Source organism: Drosophila ananassae, chromosome 3L, assembly GCF_017639315.1.
Source record: "Drosophila ananassae strain 14024-0371.13 chromosome 3L, ASM1763931v2, whole genome shotgun sequence".
Classification (NCBI taxonomy): domain Eukaryota; kingdom Metazoa; phylum Arthropoda; class Insecta; order Diptera; family Drosophilidae; genus Drosophila; species Drosophila ananassae.
The window spans coordinates 16,227,856-16,241,940 of record NC_057929.1 but is presented as its reverse complement, the minus strand read 5'-3'; the positions used below and the strand labels follow the sequence as shown (position 1 = coordinate 16,241,940).

Genomic DNA, 14,085 nt, shown 5'->3' with positions numbered 1-14,085 from the left:
TCATTTTAAACATGATAATAATTAGCATCCTTCAGATCAAGGTGACCCATAAGAACCAGGTGCCCATGCTGATGGCACCGCGCTCGGAGAAGGGACGAGGATTCTTCAATCTGCTGTGCAGCTGATTCCGGCGCAGCGCATCGAGCGACTTCATGGGCCGTCCGCCCGCCGAGTCCGCCGATGAGCTGGATGATGACTTTCGGATCGTCACTAGGAGCACCACCGTCCATAATATAGCCTAGCACCGATAGCTTTAGCCCTAGTCCACCCGCGCTTCACACACCCCCCTTAGTTTAAGTTCCCCTTCTGATGTGTATATGTCGAGTGAGTTACAGAGCTTTATGATTAGCGTTAGATTAGCCAAATATACAACCAACCGATTCAAGTCCATTCCAAAGGGATCTGAGTGCTAAACTGTATATAGCAAGGAAATAGGGGCAATTTGTCAGTGTTATAATTGTTAACCGTGCAAAGGCTTTAGGTGTACATACAATATATACCATATAAATTTACTCGAACCGCAGTATATTTTAAGAACACTTTAAAAAGCGATTAAATAGCTGAAAGAAACTTGTCCAATAACGCAACTGAAATGAGACCAACCAAACAAACCAGAACAAACAAAACTAACAGCATTGTAGTGCGAGTTTTAGGCATTAGGCTTAAGTAATTTATTCCGTCATCGGTTGTGGCGAGGGGCTGCTGGAATCGAGGAAGGTATCGAAGGTACTGGGCCCTCTAACATATCACTGACCTCCGGCTCGAGGAACTGAATCTCAGAGATTGCTTTCCGGATGAGCAACACCCGCCACAGGATTACCAAGTTTACTTTAATCTTTTATTTTTTACTGAACAATGTATATAGCGAATAAAAAATGTAACTTGATATGCAAATGTCAACTAAATGGTGCAGCTTTAAATAAAATTTTATATATGAGTACATATATTGAGATGACATGAATCGGATGTTAAATAATACAATGAAAGTGTATATTTCATATAATCATATATGTATCAATATTGCCAATTAGATCTTAGCCATTAAAATACTCTTAAAACAGAATAATTGAAATAAAAACGAAAAGGGCCAAAGTTACCCACCAAATAACATTTTTAGCATGAATATGAACATTCCACAAAAACCTCGAAGAACTCTATAATTTTTCAATATTTGTAATCATTTTTTTTGTAAATTGAAAGGATATGAAGCAGGAAACAGTTCAAATGGCACACACAATATGAATGTTAAAAAGAGTATACATCACTTATATATTTAACAATATTTCCTGAATGTTTGATGGTATAATTAATGGAGATTGTAAGAATACGTATCTAAAAATATTCAAATTCATAGAGCATATATTCTACTTAACGAAGCTAAGAGTGAATGTGAAAAACTATATATTCATTAGTCACATCATTATAAATTAGTTCAGAGAATAATCGCTAGCTTCGGTTTAGAATTCATAGACAGAAAGTATCCAAACTTCGTAGAACTTCAGAGTCCTTGAGGCAAAACAGGATTATCCTACTCGTTAGGTAGCACATCCAAACTAATATACATAAAAATCAATTTAATTTTGCAAATAAACATTTTCAATGCGATTCCTCGCACCCACAACTCCATGATCTCTCCAGGCGGAGGATCTGGGGGACAGTGGTTGGCGACGAGGTACCGCGAATGCCACACAGTAGCCAGTTAACATTAATTATAAATGAAACACGTAACCTTAGTGAAATGCAAAGCAAAGTGGCCCAGATATGGCCAGGCTTGTGTACAGTACAACTTAAAATAAGCGTATACCTGTCTATAGTACTCGTATATTAAAACATTGAAATAATCGAAAAGTAACTACTAGTTGATATTACTACTAACATTAACGAAGAGAGCGAGTGGAACTTGCAAACTATATACTTTTAGTCATAAAATATTTAATGCATAAGTAGATGAATATACATATTCCGTAAATGGGATTATCCTTTGTGTACAAGTTCCATTTTTTCGTAGGTTTATTTATGCATTTTGTTAATCCTTTAGATTTACCACGGAACTATAGATTCCAATATTGAATAGTAGGATTACTATAATTATAGTAAAGCCCTCGAAAAGATCCCGTATTTTATGTACCATTTGGGTCTTCACTTGTGCCAAGTACTAATCGAGATGCGGCCGGAAGGCCATCACATATATTGTAGTATATTCAATGTCGAGGTCAAACCAATATAAGGTAACAAGTTAAATGTAAATTATTATCCACACATGTATACTCCTATAACCAGTGTTTGAAACAACCACCAATAAAATCCAATTACGTGTATTTTGTGGCCAGGCCATAGGCATTCTGTAGGTGCAATTGCACCTTGGGACCGTACAGACTTATAAAGGTGAGAACTTGGTTTTTACTGGGCTCCCCAAACTGTTTCAGAACCTCGGCTGTCCGACACGGATGGAGGGCCATGAAAGGCCTGAAAAGGACGGGGTGATCCATTTGGGTGAGTATTTGATAGAGATCTTCCGAATTTGTTTCCGGCATAAACAGTTGCCAAACAGCATCCAAGTCTAACAGGCTGCCATCTGTAAGAAAATGATTTAATATAATACAAAAAGATTCACTCTTAGGAGACATACCTGATCTGTGAGCTTGGAGGAAAAGCATGGGAACTTGATAGGAAACACTGTAGACCACATGATACTCCACGTTAACCAAATCCTTTTGGTTCTTAATTTTTTGACTTATCTTGAGAAATGTGTTAGGAGGGTTCGAGTCCTAAAATAGTTGATAAGTAATTATTTTTGGTGTATCAATCTTCAATATAAAAGTCATACCTTTTCCTGAAGTATCCAAGCATCTCCCAGTTCCTGCGAAATTTCGTAAAACTGCTTGGCCTGACTTAGAAACTCATTCCAGCTCAAGTCACCCATATTTTAACTGAAATAAAGAATTTATTTGTTAGCACAACTTACTTTTAAATAAATTTTCTTCGTGGAAACTATCAAAATATAAACTACTTGTTTTTGCGTTGGTAACAAGCCTCAAACATATATTTCGGAAATGTCTGTGTCCTAGAGCAAAATTGAAACGCCAAAGTTTAAAGCTCTTCAACACGAAATTCTTAAGCTAAGCATAAATCTCCAGAGAACAAATTTTAATTGCAATAATATGTTGCCAAATTAGGCGCTGCGCTGATCTCCATCCAAAGCGGCCACTTGAACGTTCTCATTGCGCCGGATCTGAACCACAGTCACAGTGGAGGCCTTGTCGTCGAATTTGCACGTTACTGTCACCTCCCGCAGCTGGAAGGTAAATATTTGGGATCCATATTTCGTGCGCAAGTAGACGGACCGCGGATCCGCCTCTAGGATATCCACAATGCACTGCTTCTCAACCTGCAGCTCCTTCAGCTGAGCTTCAGCATGCTCGTTGAAGGATACGCTCAACCGGTGACTGGCCACCACCCAGTTTGGAACGCGGACAGCGCTGGGCGGGGGTACCATTGCATCCGCTCCGATACAACTACTGCCGGTGTAGCCAGCGGCGCCGTACAACTCCAAGTCGGATTCTTCGCCGTCAGGCTCTTGTCTCGAATCGTAAAAGTCCAGGCTGTTCTCGTGAGGGCCCACAGAGGTTCGACCTGTTCCAGGGAAATAATTTTATTATGGCTTTTGAATTTTGATAGAATCTCCTAGCATACCGGAGTCTACGCTCAAGGCTGGTGCATCGTAGTATGGAATGTAGGGCTTGATATCCAAAACTGGGGTGCCATCCACCATGTCGGTGCCAAAGAAACTTATGGTGGCATTTTCTATCTTCTCAATCTCCACTAGCGAGAGGCCGATGGGACACGGACGATGGGGCGATCTAGTGGAAAAGACTCCTACCCGCTCGCCACCGAGCCGAGGTGGTGCCACCTTGGCCTTGGGATGGGCATTGTTGCGGTGAAAGTGGTAGATGAGCCACAAATGCGAGAAGTCGCCCAATCCCTCCAGGGAATGCTCCGGATTAGTAAAAACACTGTCATTTAGCTGGATTATGCCACGCAGGCGACTGCCCACAATAGATTGCCTGGGAACGGCTCGCTTCTCCGGGAAGGCCGTTCGTATGACTCCGATGGGGCGAAAGAGAGCGGACTCCTCTGTGGGGCTTCCTCCTCCTCCTCCTTCTCCTCCATTTGTGTGATTGCACTGCGGTAGAGGATTTGTTGAGAGGGTGTTCTATGTAAAAGTGGTGTGTGTTGAGGCAAACGCACCTGACCCTGACTCTCCTGTCCCTGTTCATGTGAAGTCCGCTCCCGAGCCTCTTCCTTGCCGACGGTGACCTTGTCCTTGGCGCTTTTGTTGCCCGAACAGCCCTCACAGCGAAAGTCCCGGAGCAAGCTGGTTATCGTCTCGATGTCCTTGCGCTGCACATGCTGAAGGTTGCGCACTTGCTGCCTGCATCAGGATCATGGTCAAGGCAACCGGTGCAAATTGAACTTGAACTTTAACACTAGCCCAGGACGCATATAAACTCTTTCAAAACGCACCTTAGATTGTTGATTTCATTCCGCGCGATCGTCAACTGATTCTTCAGGTCGTCCTCGTGCATTTTCGAGACCGGCGTCCTGCAATTTGCAGGAGCTCCCAACAAGACGGCTGCTGATAAATATTTACCGTTTATGCTACTTTCTTCCGGAGATTGCGGCTCTTCCTCTCGCTGCTTTCCAGGACTTTTCGTGCTGAAACTTTAAACTGCCGTCAAGTTGGTCTCCTTATTTATGTTTTCCCGTGAATTCCACAAAACACAATCAGGTTCAATATTGTGAACTGTTCCTCGAATCCAATTGGTGTTGTTAAGTTGAAAGTATTTTAATACTAGTTTTGTAGTGTTGCACAATGGACAAAAATACCGCTTTATACTGCCGTTTTTTAGGACTATTTCCATGCCGAGAATGACTATATGAATTTTACCCCAGTAGGTCCGATTTGAAGCGACATTTAGTCCAAGCAATATACAAATTGTAAATTCTCATTGTTGAAAAGGTGAGTTATATTTTGTGGAAAGAAGGGATATTGCTTACCCGAGGTTGTTTTAGGTTGATAAGTATATCGAGGAAAACGCATCATGTCTCGCGGAAGTTCAGCCGGCTTTGACAGACACATTACCATCTTCTCGCCAGAGGGACGCCTCTACCAAGTCGGTGAGTACAGGACAATTAAAAAGTATCCTACATATTCTAATCACTATGATGATTCTCCTTTTCCCATAGAGTATGCTTTTAAAGCAATCAACCAGGAAAATATCACCACTGTGGCTCTGAAGAGCGGCGACTGTGCTGTGGTAGCCACCCAGAAGAAGGTGACCGAGAAGAACATTGTGCCGGACTCAGTGACGCACCTCTTCCGTATAACCAAGGATATCGGATGTGCCATGACAGGTCGCATTGGTAAATAACAGTCGTATTTTCTTCGTAATCCGTAAAATAGTAACATTGTTTTCTTTGCCTTTCCAACATTTTTAGCTGATGCCCGTTCGCAGGTTCAAAAGGCGCGATACGAGGCCGCCAACTTCCGCTACAAGTTCGGCTATGATATGCCCGTGGATGTTCTTTGCCGACGTATCGCAGACATCAACCAGGTTTACACGCAGAACGCTGAGATGCGTCCCCTCGGTTGCAGCATGGTGCTGATTGCCTACGACGACGAGATCGGTGCCAGTGTTTACAAGACTGACCCGGCAGGATACTACAGTGGCTTCCGGGCCTGCTCAGTGGGAGCCAAATCGATTGAGGCCAACAGCTACCTGGAAAAGAAGTATAAGAATAACCTCTCCGAGGAGAAGACCATCCAGCTGGCTATCACTTGTCTGTCTAGTGTGCTGGCCATTGACTTTAAGCCCAACGGTATCGAGATCGGTGTGGTCAGCAAGACCGACCCCACCTTCCGTATCCTGGACGAGAGGGAAATCGAAGAACACCTCACCAAGATCGCCGAGAAGGACTAAGTTCTGCACGTTAGCTGTAATTTTGTCATATTTTTAAAAGCCTCTACATGGAACTATGGTTAAATACAAAAATGCGCTTGGCTTGCATTCAAAACTAAGGCAAAACAACAACTTTATTCCTTCTTTTTCTTATGGACTTTACCGCCGTAGCGTATTACCACTAACCATACAACATATAGACTTCTCATTTCATACAACGAAAATGGACGCAAAAATTTCTTGCGACAGGCCCCCGGAGGCCCCAGAGAGAATCTTACTCTCATTCTTACGCTCATTTTTACGCTCATAATCTCATTTAACTTTTTTGGTTGTTCAGTCGCAGAGAGGCGCATCATCAAGAAGGTTCTTCTGCGGTTTAACCTATCTTTATATGTATGCGTGCTCACACATTCACATATGTGTTTCATGTGTGCGTTGGATTTCGTTTTGAAACCAGCTAAAATTTTTGATTTTTGTAACTTTACAGGCATGCTACCCTAAGAAAATTGGGATAAACATTATACGCTAATGATGAAAAAAATATGTTTTACATATTAATATTTCAACCTATATTTTATATTTGTTATGGAATGCGATTAAGTGGAAGCTGTAAAATGTTTTTCACATATATATATGCATATGTCAACGAATGCATTAAAATTTATTTATTAAGGTAGAAACAGGGTATATTTCAGTCGATTGCTTTTAAGTTGTTGTAGTTCTGCCAGCGGATGGTGTTCCATACCCTTCTGATAGATGATTTTTGTGGAGTGAGAATAAACAAAAACAGCTGATTTTTTGTTTCCGTGGGCATCAGTAGGGTATGCAAGAACCATGAAAATAACAACCGTGAAATTTGGGTTTTAAATAAAAGCGACTGAAAGATACCCTGTTTCTATCTAAGTACAATGATTTTTAATTGTTCGTAAATATATAAATACGTAATTTCGTAAATATATATGTGAAGCATTTTACTGCTGCCATCTAATCGTATTCCTAAATATGTATAAAAAGTATGATATATAAAAATATATAATATAAAATATAATAAAATTTTTTCACAGGTATATTATAACGATAACTCCCATTTTCTTAGGGTAGCATGCCTGTAAAGTTACAAAAATCAAAAATTTTAGCTGGTTTCAAAACGAAATCCAACGCACACATGAAACCGTGTGTGTGAATGTGTGAGCACGCATACATATAAAGATCGGTTTAACCGCAGAAGAACCTTCTTGATGATGCGCCTCTCTGCGACTGAACAACCAAAAAAGTTAAATGAGATTATGAGCGTAAAAATGAGCGTAAGAATGAGAGTAAGATTCTCTCTGGGGCCTCCGGGGGCCTGTCGCAAGAAATTTTTGCGTCCATTTTCGTTGTATGAAATGAGAAGTCTATATGTTGTATGGTTAGTGGTATTACGAAGGCGTTTACATCGAATTTACGCCGACAGCCTTGATAATTCATGTAGCGTATCTTCCCAAAGATAGATCGTTCCTTCCAGCCCATGTCATGGACTCCTCCGATAGACCACATACACCCCACGTATCCATTGGGGTCTCGTCCGTCCAGGCTGTACTTATCATTAAGTAGAATGGCGTACTCTAGGGCCTGCTCGGGAGTCTCTGTCCATTCGAGGATCTTCTTAGCCCAGTACATGCGCAGGAAGCCGTGCATCTTGCCCTCACGTACCAGTTGCAATTGGGCCGAATTCCACAGGTCGTCGTAAGTGAGGGCCTGAAAAAAATATAATTAATAGGGCATTAGAACGGATAAGGGATGCTCTTACTTTTTCCATTTCTTCAAGAGAGTAGCATGGATCCCTTTTATCCTTTCGATGTGCATCCAAAGTCTGATACGCCCATGAACTCAGACCTTTCAGACTATCGTAGTGCTCGTTGTAGTAACAGAAGTTGTCTGCCAGCTCTCTTCGCACGATGGCCTCCTCACAGAAGGCTTCAGCCGAAGCTTTGTGTTGGCCTCGGAAACGCTGTACTTCCAGAGCACATCGCTGGGCCGAAATCTGGCCAAAATGGAGCCAAGGCGAAAGTCCAGAGATTGCATCAGCCAAGGGATCGTTGCGTTTGTCATTGAATTGGCGAAGCCGACGGCTGCAGAACTCGTACAGTTGCTTGCAGGCTGCCTTATAGCCCGGTTTGGCCCAGTCCACTTCGTCTACGCTCTTGTCGCACTCTAGCATTTCGTAGGCAGCTGTCCAATCCACGGGATCGACCTTCCGGCAACCAGTTCCATGTGGATGTTTAACTACGGGCGGAAATTCGGTTAGGTACTCGCTCAGCTTGGAATTTATCTTGTTCCGAATGGTGCGCGCAGCATACTCCTGCTTGTCAGAGGCCACCCAAACGGGCACCACGTTGTGTGCGTCCACCTGAACCAATGGAACTGTTTTCGGCAGCGCCTTTACCACATCATCTACCCACTTTCGAGGCACCCTCAAAGGAGCAAAATCGCAGATCACGGCGCCTACTTTTCGAGATTTGACGAATTCGGGTATGCGATCCACAGCGGGGCCCAGCAGCAGATGGAATGGTATATCCAGCTCGCGACATTGCTGCTCTACCTCCTGCAAACCTCCCATCATGAATTTGTAGTGTCGAATGGTTGCATTCAGAAACTTGGGCACCAAACAAAAGACCACGGCCAGAGGCAACTCCAGTTTAAGAGCCAGGCGCTGGGCAAACAGCAGGGCCCAGTTGTCCTGGACACGGCCATCCCGCGACATCCAGTATATGACACCTCCTTCACAGGAATCCCCTACATCTCCATTTTTTGAGAGGACACGCACTCTCTTCTTCAAAAAGTTAAATTCCTTAATGTTTGCCGCTGTGGAGGTTCGCTGATCTTGACAGTGGGTGAGAAACTGCTCCAAGTTCTTGTATTCCGGCTTCGAGAGCACTGATTTTGAAGATGATGCCTCCAGTTGGCTACTTCCACTCGATTCCTGATCGCTCTCTTCCGATTTGGGTTTCTCCTTTTTAGCGGTCTTTTTGGCAGGTCCTGCCTTTGCAGTCTTTGTGCGTTTCATGATGATTTGTTGGTGTAGCTGCACATAAGGAAATAAATCAAATTCTTATTCGGAATCTCGTTTAAATGTGAGGTCTTGAAAGGTTCGCGCCACGAAGCCGTAGAAGTAAACATACCCACCTGAGAGACGGAATGGCAACCCTTTTAGATGTTTTAAACATGCCATTCATGCAGAAAATTAAAGTTTGTTCTGTTTTTGTGAGTATATATTGATTATATAGATTGTTTTTTGCATAAAATGTAAATAAACAATTATATGTAATTCGGAATGGACAACAACAGTATAAAATTATTAATGAGACCAGAATCTGGAATTTTTAGGATTTTCATCTGCGGATCATATGACAACCCTGAGACTGTCAATTTAATTAAACTGCAACTCATCGATCACTGCATTTCCAAAAGAGACTTACGCCATTTAACAAAAGTAACCAAACGGCCACAGAATGCAGAAGGTTTCTCTGCTGTTGTTCGCCTGCCTGGCCCTAGCTGTGGCCGATACCAATCCTCGCCTTCTGCGGGTGCCGCTCCAGAAGTTCACGACCGCCCGGCGCCACTTCGCCGATGTGGGCACCGAACTACAGCAATTACGCATCAAGTATGGAGGAGGAGATGTCCCCGAGCCGCTGTCGAACTACATGGACGCCCAGTATTATGGACCGATCTCCATTGGATCGCCGCCGCAGAACTTTCGCGTTGTCTTCGATACCGGCTCTTCCAACTTGTGGGTGCCCTCAAAGAAGTGCCACCTAACCAATATTGCCTGTCTTATGCACAACAAGTACGATGCCTCCAAATCCAAGTCTTACGTAAAGAACGGCACGGAATTCGCCATCCAATACGGATCGGGCAGCCTCTCGGGATATTTGTCAACTGACACGGTTTCCATTGGAGGACTGAACATCAAGGATCAGACTTTTGCTGAGGCACTGAGTGAGCCTGGTCTCGTTTTCGTGGCTGCCAAGTTTGATGGAATCTTGGGCCTGGGTTATAGCTCAATTTCGGTAGATAGGGTGAAGCCCCCGTTCTACGCAATGTACGAGCAGGGTCTGATCTCAGCACCTATCTTCTCATTCTACCTTAATCGCGATCCCGCCGGTCCAGAGGGCGGTGAGATCATCTTCGGTGGCTCCGATCCCAAGCACTACAGTGGCGACTTCACCTACTTGCCCGTTACCCGCAAAGCCTACTGGCAGATTAAAATGGACGCAGCCTCTATTGGGGATTTGGAGCTCTGCAAGGGTGGCTGCCAGGTGATCGCTGATACCGGCACCTCTCTCATTGCTGCTCCGATGTCTGAGGCAACTTCCATCAACCAAAAAATCGGTGGCACTCCCATTATTGGTGGACAGGTAAGAAAGATTAATTATTCCTACGATGCAGCTTTATTGATATTTTCCATTGCAGTATGTGGTTTCCTGCGACCTGATTCCCAACCTGCCGGTTATTAAGTTTGTCCTGGGCGGAAAGACCTTTGAATTGGAGGGCAAGGACTACATCCTTCGCGTGGCCCAGATGGGTAAGACCATCTGCCTGTCTGGTTTCATGGGCATGGACATTCCTCCCCCGAATGGACCCCTCTGGATCTTGGGGGATGTCTTCATCGGAAAATATTATACTGAGTTTGACATGGGCAACGACCGAGTGGGATTCGCTGATGCCAAATAATCGAACAAAGGATATTATAACTTAAACTTTAAATTGTAAAATTCTCTGATACTTTCTCCTATTAGTCCACGAAATATATATATGTTTATGTATCACCTAGAGGTTTTCTTTGTTTGACTTCGAGTTGTTTATGTCGCGACTGGTGTCAACTTTTTGCTTATCAGCTTGATTTTTTGCTTTCGCTGCTATTTGATAAGGTCCGAGACTTATATGTGAGGCTGGTTCTTTGTATACAAATAAATGGTATGTGTCACGATCACCCCCGAGGCTCATATGCATGTTTGTCCGGTGAGCTTTTTGCACTCAATTATTTTGTATACTGTATGTTGTATATAATGATAAGTTCAAACAGAGCGTAGCTTAATCAATCCAGCCGGTTGATAGCAAATGCCTGGGGAATGAACCGTAGCTGCCGTTTTCATTTAATTCACACATATTTTTAAGAACTCAATGATTTATCCAAGATTTCCAGACTGTTGTTTAAAGTATTCACTACCCATTACTTTAAGTAAAAAATATATACTTTTAATTGTATTATCAGTAGATTATATTACTTTTTTAATACATAATTGTCTTTAGGTACATTATTTGCTTAGAGCTCTTAACACTAAATCCGCTCCTGGCTTAACCTACATAATTCCATTGTTTCGAAATGCCTATCAGGCTAAACGGCACGGCTTTCGATAGCCTTAGACCTAGGCAGAAAGAATTGAAAACAACTGACGCGTGTGGGGCTCTTCCGGATCGATGCCAACTCTGACGTACGCGCCCGCCCCCAAGCCTGTAGTGTGCTTTTTGGCTGAGCCCGCAATCCAATCCTATCAGCAGCTGGCCATTTATCAATGGAACTCCATGCGCGTTGCCAGTGCGCACTATGTCGACCTTTGCACTCTGACTGAATCAGCACAAGCGAACTGGAATCACTGTGCTACTAAGTAGTCCATACCGTCGAACTTCTATAACTTTCTGAACAAAATCGCCAATGACTTTGCTGCTTTATAAGATAAGATTGCAATAGGTTTATATAAAAAAGGAATTAATGGAAGTGTATTAACTAGAATCGATTTCGTGATAAATATATTTAAATTAATTTAAATAAATTATGTTGCAGAATTGGCATTACATAAGGTGTCTGTAAAACAAATTAGCTAGTACTTGGAGTTAACGAAGTTCGACTATTAAACAGAGAGCAAAAGTAACGACTGAGTAGATAAAATGACAATTTAATACTAGGTAGACTTATCTAATTGATACAGGCTTAAAAAAGAGCTGGTATTGATGCTCTAAGATCCACGCTGCTGCTCCTCATTTTGGCTTGATGTTGGCCGTAAGATCATCGACAGGCAATGTGGACGAATCGGCGGCGGTGGCTGTTGCGGTGGCGGCGGCGGGCTGTGTGATAGGTTGGCCCGTGGACTGTTTCTCCATATCCGGCTGAACCTCTACAGTCTTTGCTGTGCGAAGGTTGGGCTCCCGCTCCTCATCCGACTCCGTTGACTCGCGTATAAGCTGCACGGGCGTGATAAGCTTCCTGGCGACGCCCACTTTATAAATATCACAGGTTTCGTTCACATAGCGATTGAAGACGTCGGGTTTGTCGGCGTAGACATGATGGCCCGCTCCGGTCACGATCTTAATGTCAACCATGTGGCTACCACGTTGCGACTTTATCTTCTCACCCGACGAAGAGTCAATCCAGGAGCGGGAACCGTAGATAAACGTTATAGGGATATCGTTGCGCACGTCCTTGATGCGGTGGATCATTGGATTCTTGGCCCAACCGAAGGACTGCATCATTGTATGGAAGGCAGACTCACCGCTTGGGTGCTGTGCGTTACACTGGTGGATGTACTGCGGCAAGAGATTAATATCCTCTTCGATAGTACTCTGGAACTTGCGCATAATGTCGGGCCGCGTCTTCTGTACCACCCACTGGCCAAATGGACCAGCTGCACGCAGCGCCCACAGTGGATTAAGCGGAGTCAGTACTCTAGCTATCGCTCGCACCCAGAGGGGTATCTGTTTGGTGTTGGTCGAGTCGGAGGGCTTCTCGGGGAAGCCCCACGGATCGGCCAGTATTAAGTGTCGCACACGCTCTGGATATGATAGGGCGTAGCTAGAGGCGATGAAACCGCCCATGGAATGGCCCAAGAGAATCATGTCCTGGATATTCATCTCGCGGCGCCACTCCTCCACGGATTTAACAAACTGTTTCTCGCACACTAGTGCGTCCTTGGCAAAAGATGGTCTGGAACTGCGGCCGAAGCCCAAGATGTCCATGGCATAGACAGGCCGTCCCTTGGCGAATGCATCCAGGTTCATAACCCACAGGGCGATCCCTGCTCCAAGGCCGTGAAGGAGTACCAGGGGTACCTCCTTAGACTCTGTGTTCATGCTGATCGTCCAGATCTTGTCCGCCTCGCCCACCGCCGGCCCAATGTCCACAAAGAAGCCGCGATAGGGCAGCTTCACATACGACAATATTTTCTTCTCCACGGCGCGCAGCATGGTCGGTGAGCTGGATGTCCAATTACACAACCATTTCCAGAGCCAGAAGCCGTTGTTTTTGGGATCCTGCAAGGGGAGCAGAGAAAAGTCACATTGAATTCGACTGATGGCACATCTAGCACCTGGCTGGTGGTCCATGCCCCACCAAGGCGACTATTACTTAACAAAAACTACGCAGTTGTTCAAAAATTGGAAAGGGCAGTGGGACTTTAACAAAATGATTCGGATTTTTTTGGTTTTTTTTTTTTTTTTTTTGGGGAATTTCATCACTCAGCAAGGCTGACTGCGATACGGGCGCTACAATGCCACCTTGCCACCCTGCCACTGCCCCCCATAGGCACTGCTCCTTACCTCAAGATCCATTCCCTGGCTCAACCCCTGCGCAACTGTGGGCAGCGGCAGGGCGGATGTGGGCGTGCTTGCGGGAGCATGATCTTTCCCAGCATCGCTCGCCAACGTCAGCGACTCGCTCATTTTGCTCTTAATTTCGGTTTAATTTCGGATCTGCTCTCACTTTAGAATTTAAAACAGCAGGTCGATGATGTGTGCGAGGTGGGGATAGACTAAAAATCCGCCACCATTTGCGCGCTACTTATTTCCACCCGCTTCGAGCACCGGGATCTTTACAAATATGACACGAAAGTAAAAACTAAGTTGTACCCGCTTCTGTCGAACTGTGATGACTTTGAACTTTTCCTGTGCTCCACGGAATGGACTGGGTCTGGTCTGGGTTTGTCACAATCGCAATTACATGTTATCTATTCTAATGGTGAAATAGTTTTTGTTGTTGCTAATACTGGTGGAAAGGCACTCGAAACACAGTAGTACCCACAATAACAAAAGGAATGCCACAAAAAATGGGGGAGCACGGCCACACCAACAGCTGATAGCAAAACAGCTGTTG

At 44.2% G+C, this 14,085-nt stretch overlaps 7 protein-coding genes across 16 annotated transcripts in view; 3 read left to right on the top strand and 4 right to left on the bottom strand.

Annotated features, from left to right (window-relative positions):
* LOC6494097 (diacylglycerol kinase 1) overlaps positions 1 to 397 on the top strand; it is a 37,080-nt gene extending 36,683 nt beyond the window's left edge. For all 6 annotated transcript variants that reach the window (XM_032450627.2, XM_032450629.2, XM_032450628.2 and 3 more), the window contains one exon: positions 36 to 397. In XM_032450627.2, the coding sequence (XP_032306518.1) occupies positions 36 to 125 (90 nt within the window). In that variant the 3' untranslated portion in view covers positions 126 to 397. The remainder of the gene's footprint in view (positions 1 to 35) is intronic.
* Positions 398 to 912: 515 nt separating this feature from the next.
* LOC6496477 (ubiquitin-like-conjugating enzyme ATG10) lies at positions 913 to 4,838 on the bottom strand. Its single transcript, XM_032450635.2, has 4 exons — positions 4,652 to 4,838; positions 2,828 to 2,930; positions 2,630 to 2,768; positions 913 to 2,575 (listed from the first exon to the last, which is right to left on the bottom strand). Exons 2-4 carry the CDS (start codon positions 2,921 to 2,923, stop codon positions 2,310 to 2,312), a joined length of 501 nt encoding a protein of 166 aa, XP_032306526.1. The 5' UTR covers positions 2,924 to 2,930; positions 4,652 to 4,838; the 3' UTR covers positions 913 to 2,309.
* Positions 3,014 to 4,661, bottom strand: LOC6496476 (tRNA (adenine(37)-N6)-methyltransferase). The gene is made up of 4 exons (XM_001960943.4): positions 4,525 to 4,661; positions 4,249 to 4,432; positions 3,694 to 4,183; positions 3,014 to 3,633 (listed from the first exon to the last, which is right to left on the bottom strand). The coding sequence occupies exons 1-4, from the start codon at positions 4,584 to 4,586 to the stop codon at positions 3,173 to 3,175; spliced, it is 1,197 nt and encodes a 398-aa protein (XP_001960979.1). The 5' UTR covers positions 4,587 to 4,661; the 3' UTR covers positions 3,014 to 3,172.
* A 35-nt stretch (positions 4,839 to 4,873) lies between the features above and the next one.
* On the top strand, positions 4,874 to 6,092 carry LOC6494099 (proteasome subunit alpha type-6). Its single transcript, XM_001960942.4, has 4 exons — positions 4,874 to 5,020; positions 5,074 to 5,178; positions 5,248 to 5,424; positions 5,500 to 6,092. Exons 2-4 carry the CDS (start codon positions 5,103 to 5,105, stop codon positions 5,979 to 5,981), a joined length of 735 nt encoding a protein of 244 aa, XP_001960978.1. The 5' UTR covers positions 4,874 to 5,020; positions 5,074 to 5,102; the 3' UTR covers positions 5,982 to 6,092.
* Positions 6,064 to 9,314, bottom strand: LOC6496475 (deoxyribodipyrimidine photo-lyase). 3 transcript variants are annotated; one of them, XM_032450633.1, is made up of 4 exons: positions 9,122 to 9,311; positions 7,750 to 9,024; positions 7,376 to 7,697; positions 6,064 to 6,132 (listed from the first exon to the last, which is right to left on the bottom strand). In XM_032450633.1, the coding sequence occupies exons 1-4, from the start codon at positions 9,173 to 9,175 to the stop codon at positions 6,095 to 6,097; spliced, it is 1,689 nt and encodes a 562-aa protein (XP_032306524.1). In that variant the 5' UTR covers positions 9,176 to 9,311; the 3' UTR covers positions 6,064 to 6,094. The 3 variants fall into 3 exon arrangements, with proteins under 3 accessions (XP_032306524.1, XP_044571636.1, XP_044571637.1); XM_044715701.1 differs by lacking the exon at positions 6,064 to 6,132 and having other exon boundaries at positions 6,845 to 7,697; positions 9,122 to 9,314; XM_044715702.1 differs by lacking the exon at positions 6,064 to 6,132 and having other exon boundaries at positions 6,845 to 7,697; positions 9,126 to 9,311.
* A 20-nt stretch (positions 9,315 to 9,334) lies between these two features.
* LOC6494100 (lysosomal aspartic protease) lies at positions 9,335 to 10,772 on the top strand. The gene is made up of 2 exons (XM_001960940.4): positions 9,335 to 10,357; positions 10,413 to 10,772. The coding sequence occupies exons 1-2, from the start codon at positions 9,452 to 9,454 to the stop codon at positions 10,671 to 10,673; spliced, it is 1,167 nt and encodes a 388-aa protein (XP_001960976.1). The 5' UTR covers positions 9,335 to 9,451; the 3' UTR covers positions 10,674 to 10,772.
* A 1,104-nt stretch (positions 10,773 to 11,876) lies between these two features.
* LOC6496474 ((Lyso)-N-acylphosphatidylethanolamine lipase) lies at positions 11,877 to 14,019 on the bottom strand. Of its 3 annotated transcripts, none has more exons than XM_001960939.4 (2): positions 13,533 to 14,019; positions 11,877 to 13,247 (listed from the first exon to the last, which is right to left on the bottom strand). In XM_001960939.4, exons 1-2 carry the CDS (start codon positions 13,653 to 13,655, stop codon positions 11,979 to 11,981), a joined length of 1,392 nt encoding a protein of 463 aa, XP_001960975.1. In that variant the 5' UTR covers positions 13,656 to 14,019; the 3' UTR covers positions 11,877 to 11,978. The 3 variants fall into 3 exon arrangements, with proteins under 3 accessions (XP_001960975.1, XP_044571640.1, XP_014763850.1); XM_044715705.1 differs by having other exon boundaries at positions 13,842 to 13,983; XM_014908364.3 differs by lacking the exon at positions 13,533 to 14,019 and adding an exon at positions 13,304 to 13,443.
* Between the last annotated feature and the right edge of the window lie 66 nt (positions 14,020 to 14,085).

Excerpts from the sequence above, each read along its gene's own strand:
- LOC6496477 (XM_032450635.2), bottom strand. The coding sequence starts at position 2,923 with ATGGGTGACTTGAGCTGGAATGAGTTTCTAAGTCAGGCCAAGCAGTTT. Across the intron at positions 2,769-2,827 it reads CTTGGATACTTCAGGAAAAG|GACTCGAACCCTCCTAACAC; the intron begins GTATGACTTTTA and ends CAACTATTTTAG. Across the intron at positions 2,576-2,629 it reads CCTCCAAGCTCACAGATCAG|ATGGCAGCCTGTTAGACTTG; the intron begins GTATGTCTCCTA and ends ATTTTCTTACAG.
- LOC6496476 (XM_001960943.4), bottom strand. The coding sequence starts at position 4,586 with ATGCACGAGGACGACCTGAAGAATCAGTTGACGATCGCGCGGAATGAA. Across the intron at positions 4,184-4,248 it reads GACAGGAGAGTCAGGGTCAG|TGCAATCACACAAATGGAGG; the intron begins GTGCGTTTGCCT and ends CCTCTACCGCAG. Across the intron at positions 3,634-3,693 it reads AGCCTTGAGCGTAGACTCCG|GTCGAACCTCTGTGGGCCCT; the intron begins GTATGCTAGGAG and ends TCCCTGGAACAG.
- LOC6494099 (XM_001960942.4), top strand. The coding sequence starts at position 5,103 with ATGTCTCGCGGAAGTTCAGCCGGCTTTGACAGACACATTACCATCTTC. Across the intron at positions 5,179-5,247 it reads GGGACGCCTCTACCAAGTCG|AGTATGCTTTTAAAGCAATC; the intron begins GTGAGTACAGGA and ends CTTTTCCCATAG. Across the intron at positions 5,425-5,499 it reads TGCCATGACAGGTCGCATTG|CTGATGCCCGTTCGCAGGTT; the intron begins GTAAATAACAGT and ends CAACATTTTTAG.
- LOC6496475 (XM_044715701.1), bottom strand. The coding sequence starts at position 9,175 with ATGAATGGCATGTTTAAAACATCTAAAAGGGTTGCCATTCCGTCTCTC. Across the intron at positions 9,025-9,121 it reads CCATTCCGTCTCTCAGGTGG|CTACACCAACAAATCATCAT; the intron begins GTATGTTTACTT and ends CCTTATGTGCAG. Across the intron at positions 7,698-7,749 it reads CTCTTGAAGAAATGGAAAAA|GCCCTCACTTACGACGACCT; the intron begins GTAAGAGCATCC and ends TATTTTTTTCAG.
- LOC6494100 (XM_001960940.4), top strand. The coding sequence starts at position 9,452 with ATGCAGAAGGTTTCTCTGCTGTTGTTCGCCTGCCTGGCCCTAGCTGTG. Across the intron at positions 10,358-10,412 it reads CTCCCATTATTGGTGGACAG|TATGTGGTTTCCTGCGACCT; the intron begins GTAAGAAAGATT and ends TTTCCATTGCAG.
- LOC6496474 (XM_001960939.4), bottom strand. The coding sequence starts at position 13,655 with ATGAGCGAGTCGCTGACGTTGGCGAGCGATGCTGGGAAAGATCATGCT. Across the intron at positions 13,248-13,532 it reads GCCAGGGAATGGATCTTGAG|GATCCCAAAAACAACGGCTT; the intron begins GTAAGGAGCAGT and ends CTCCCCTTGCAG.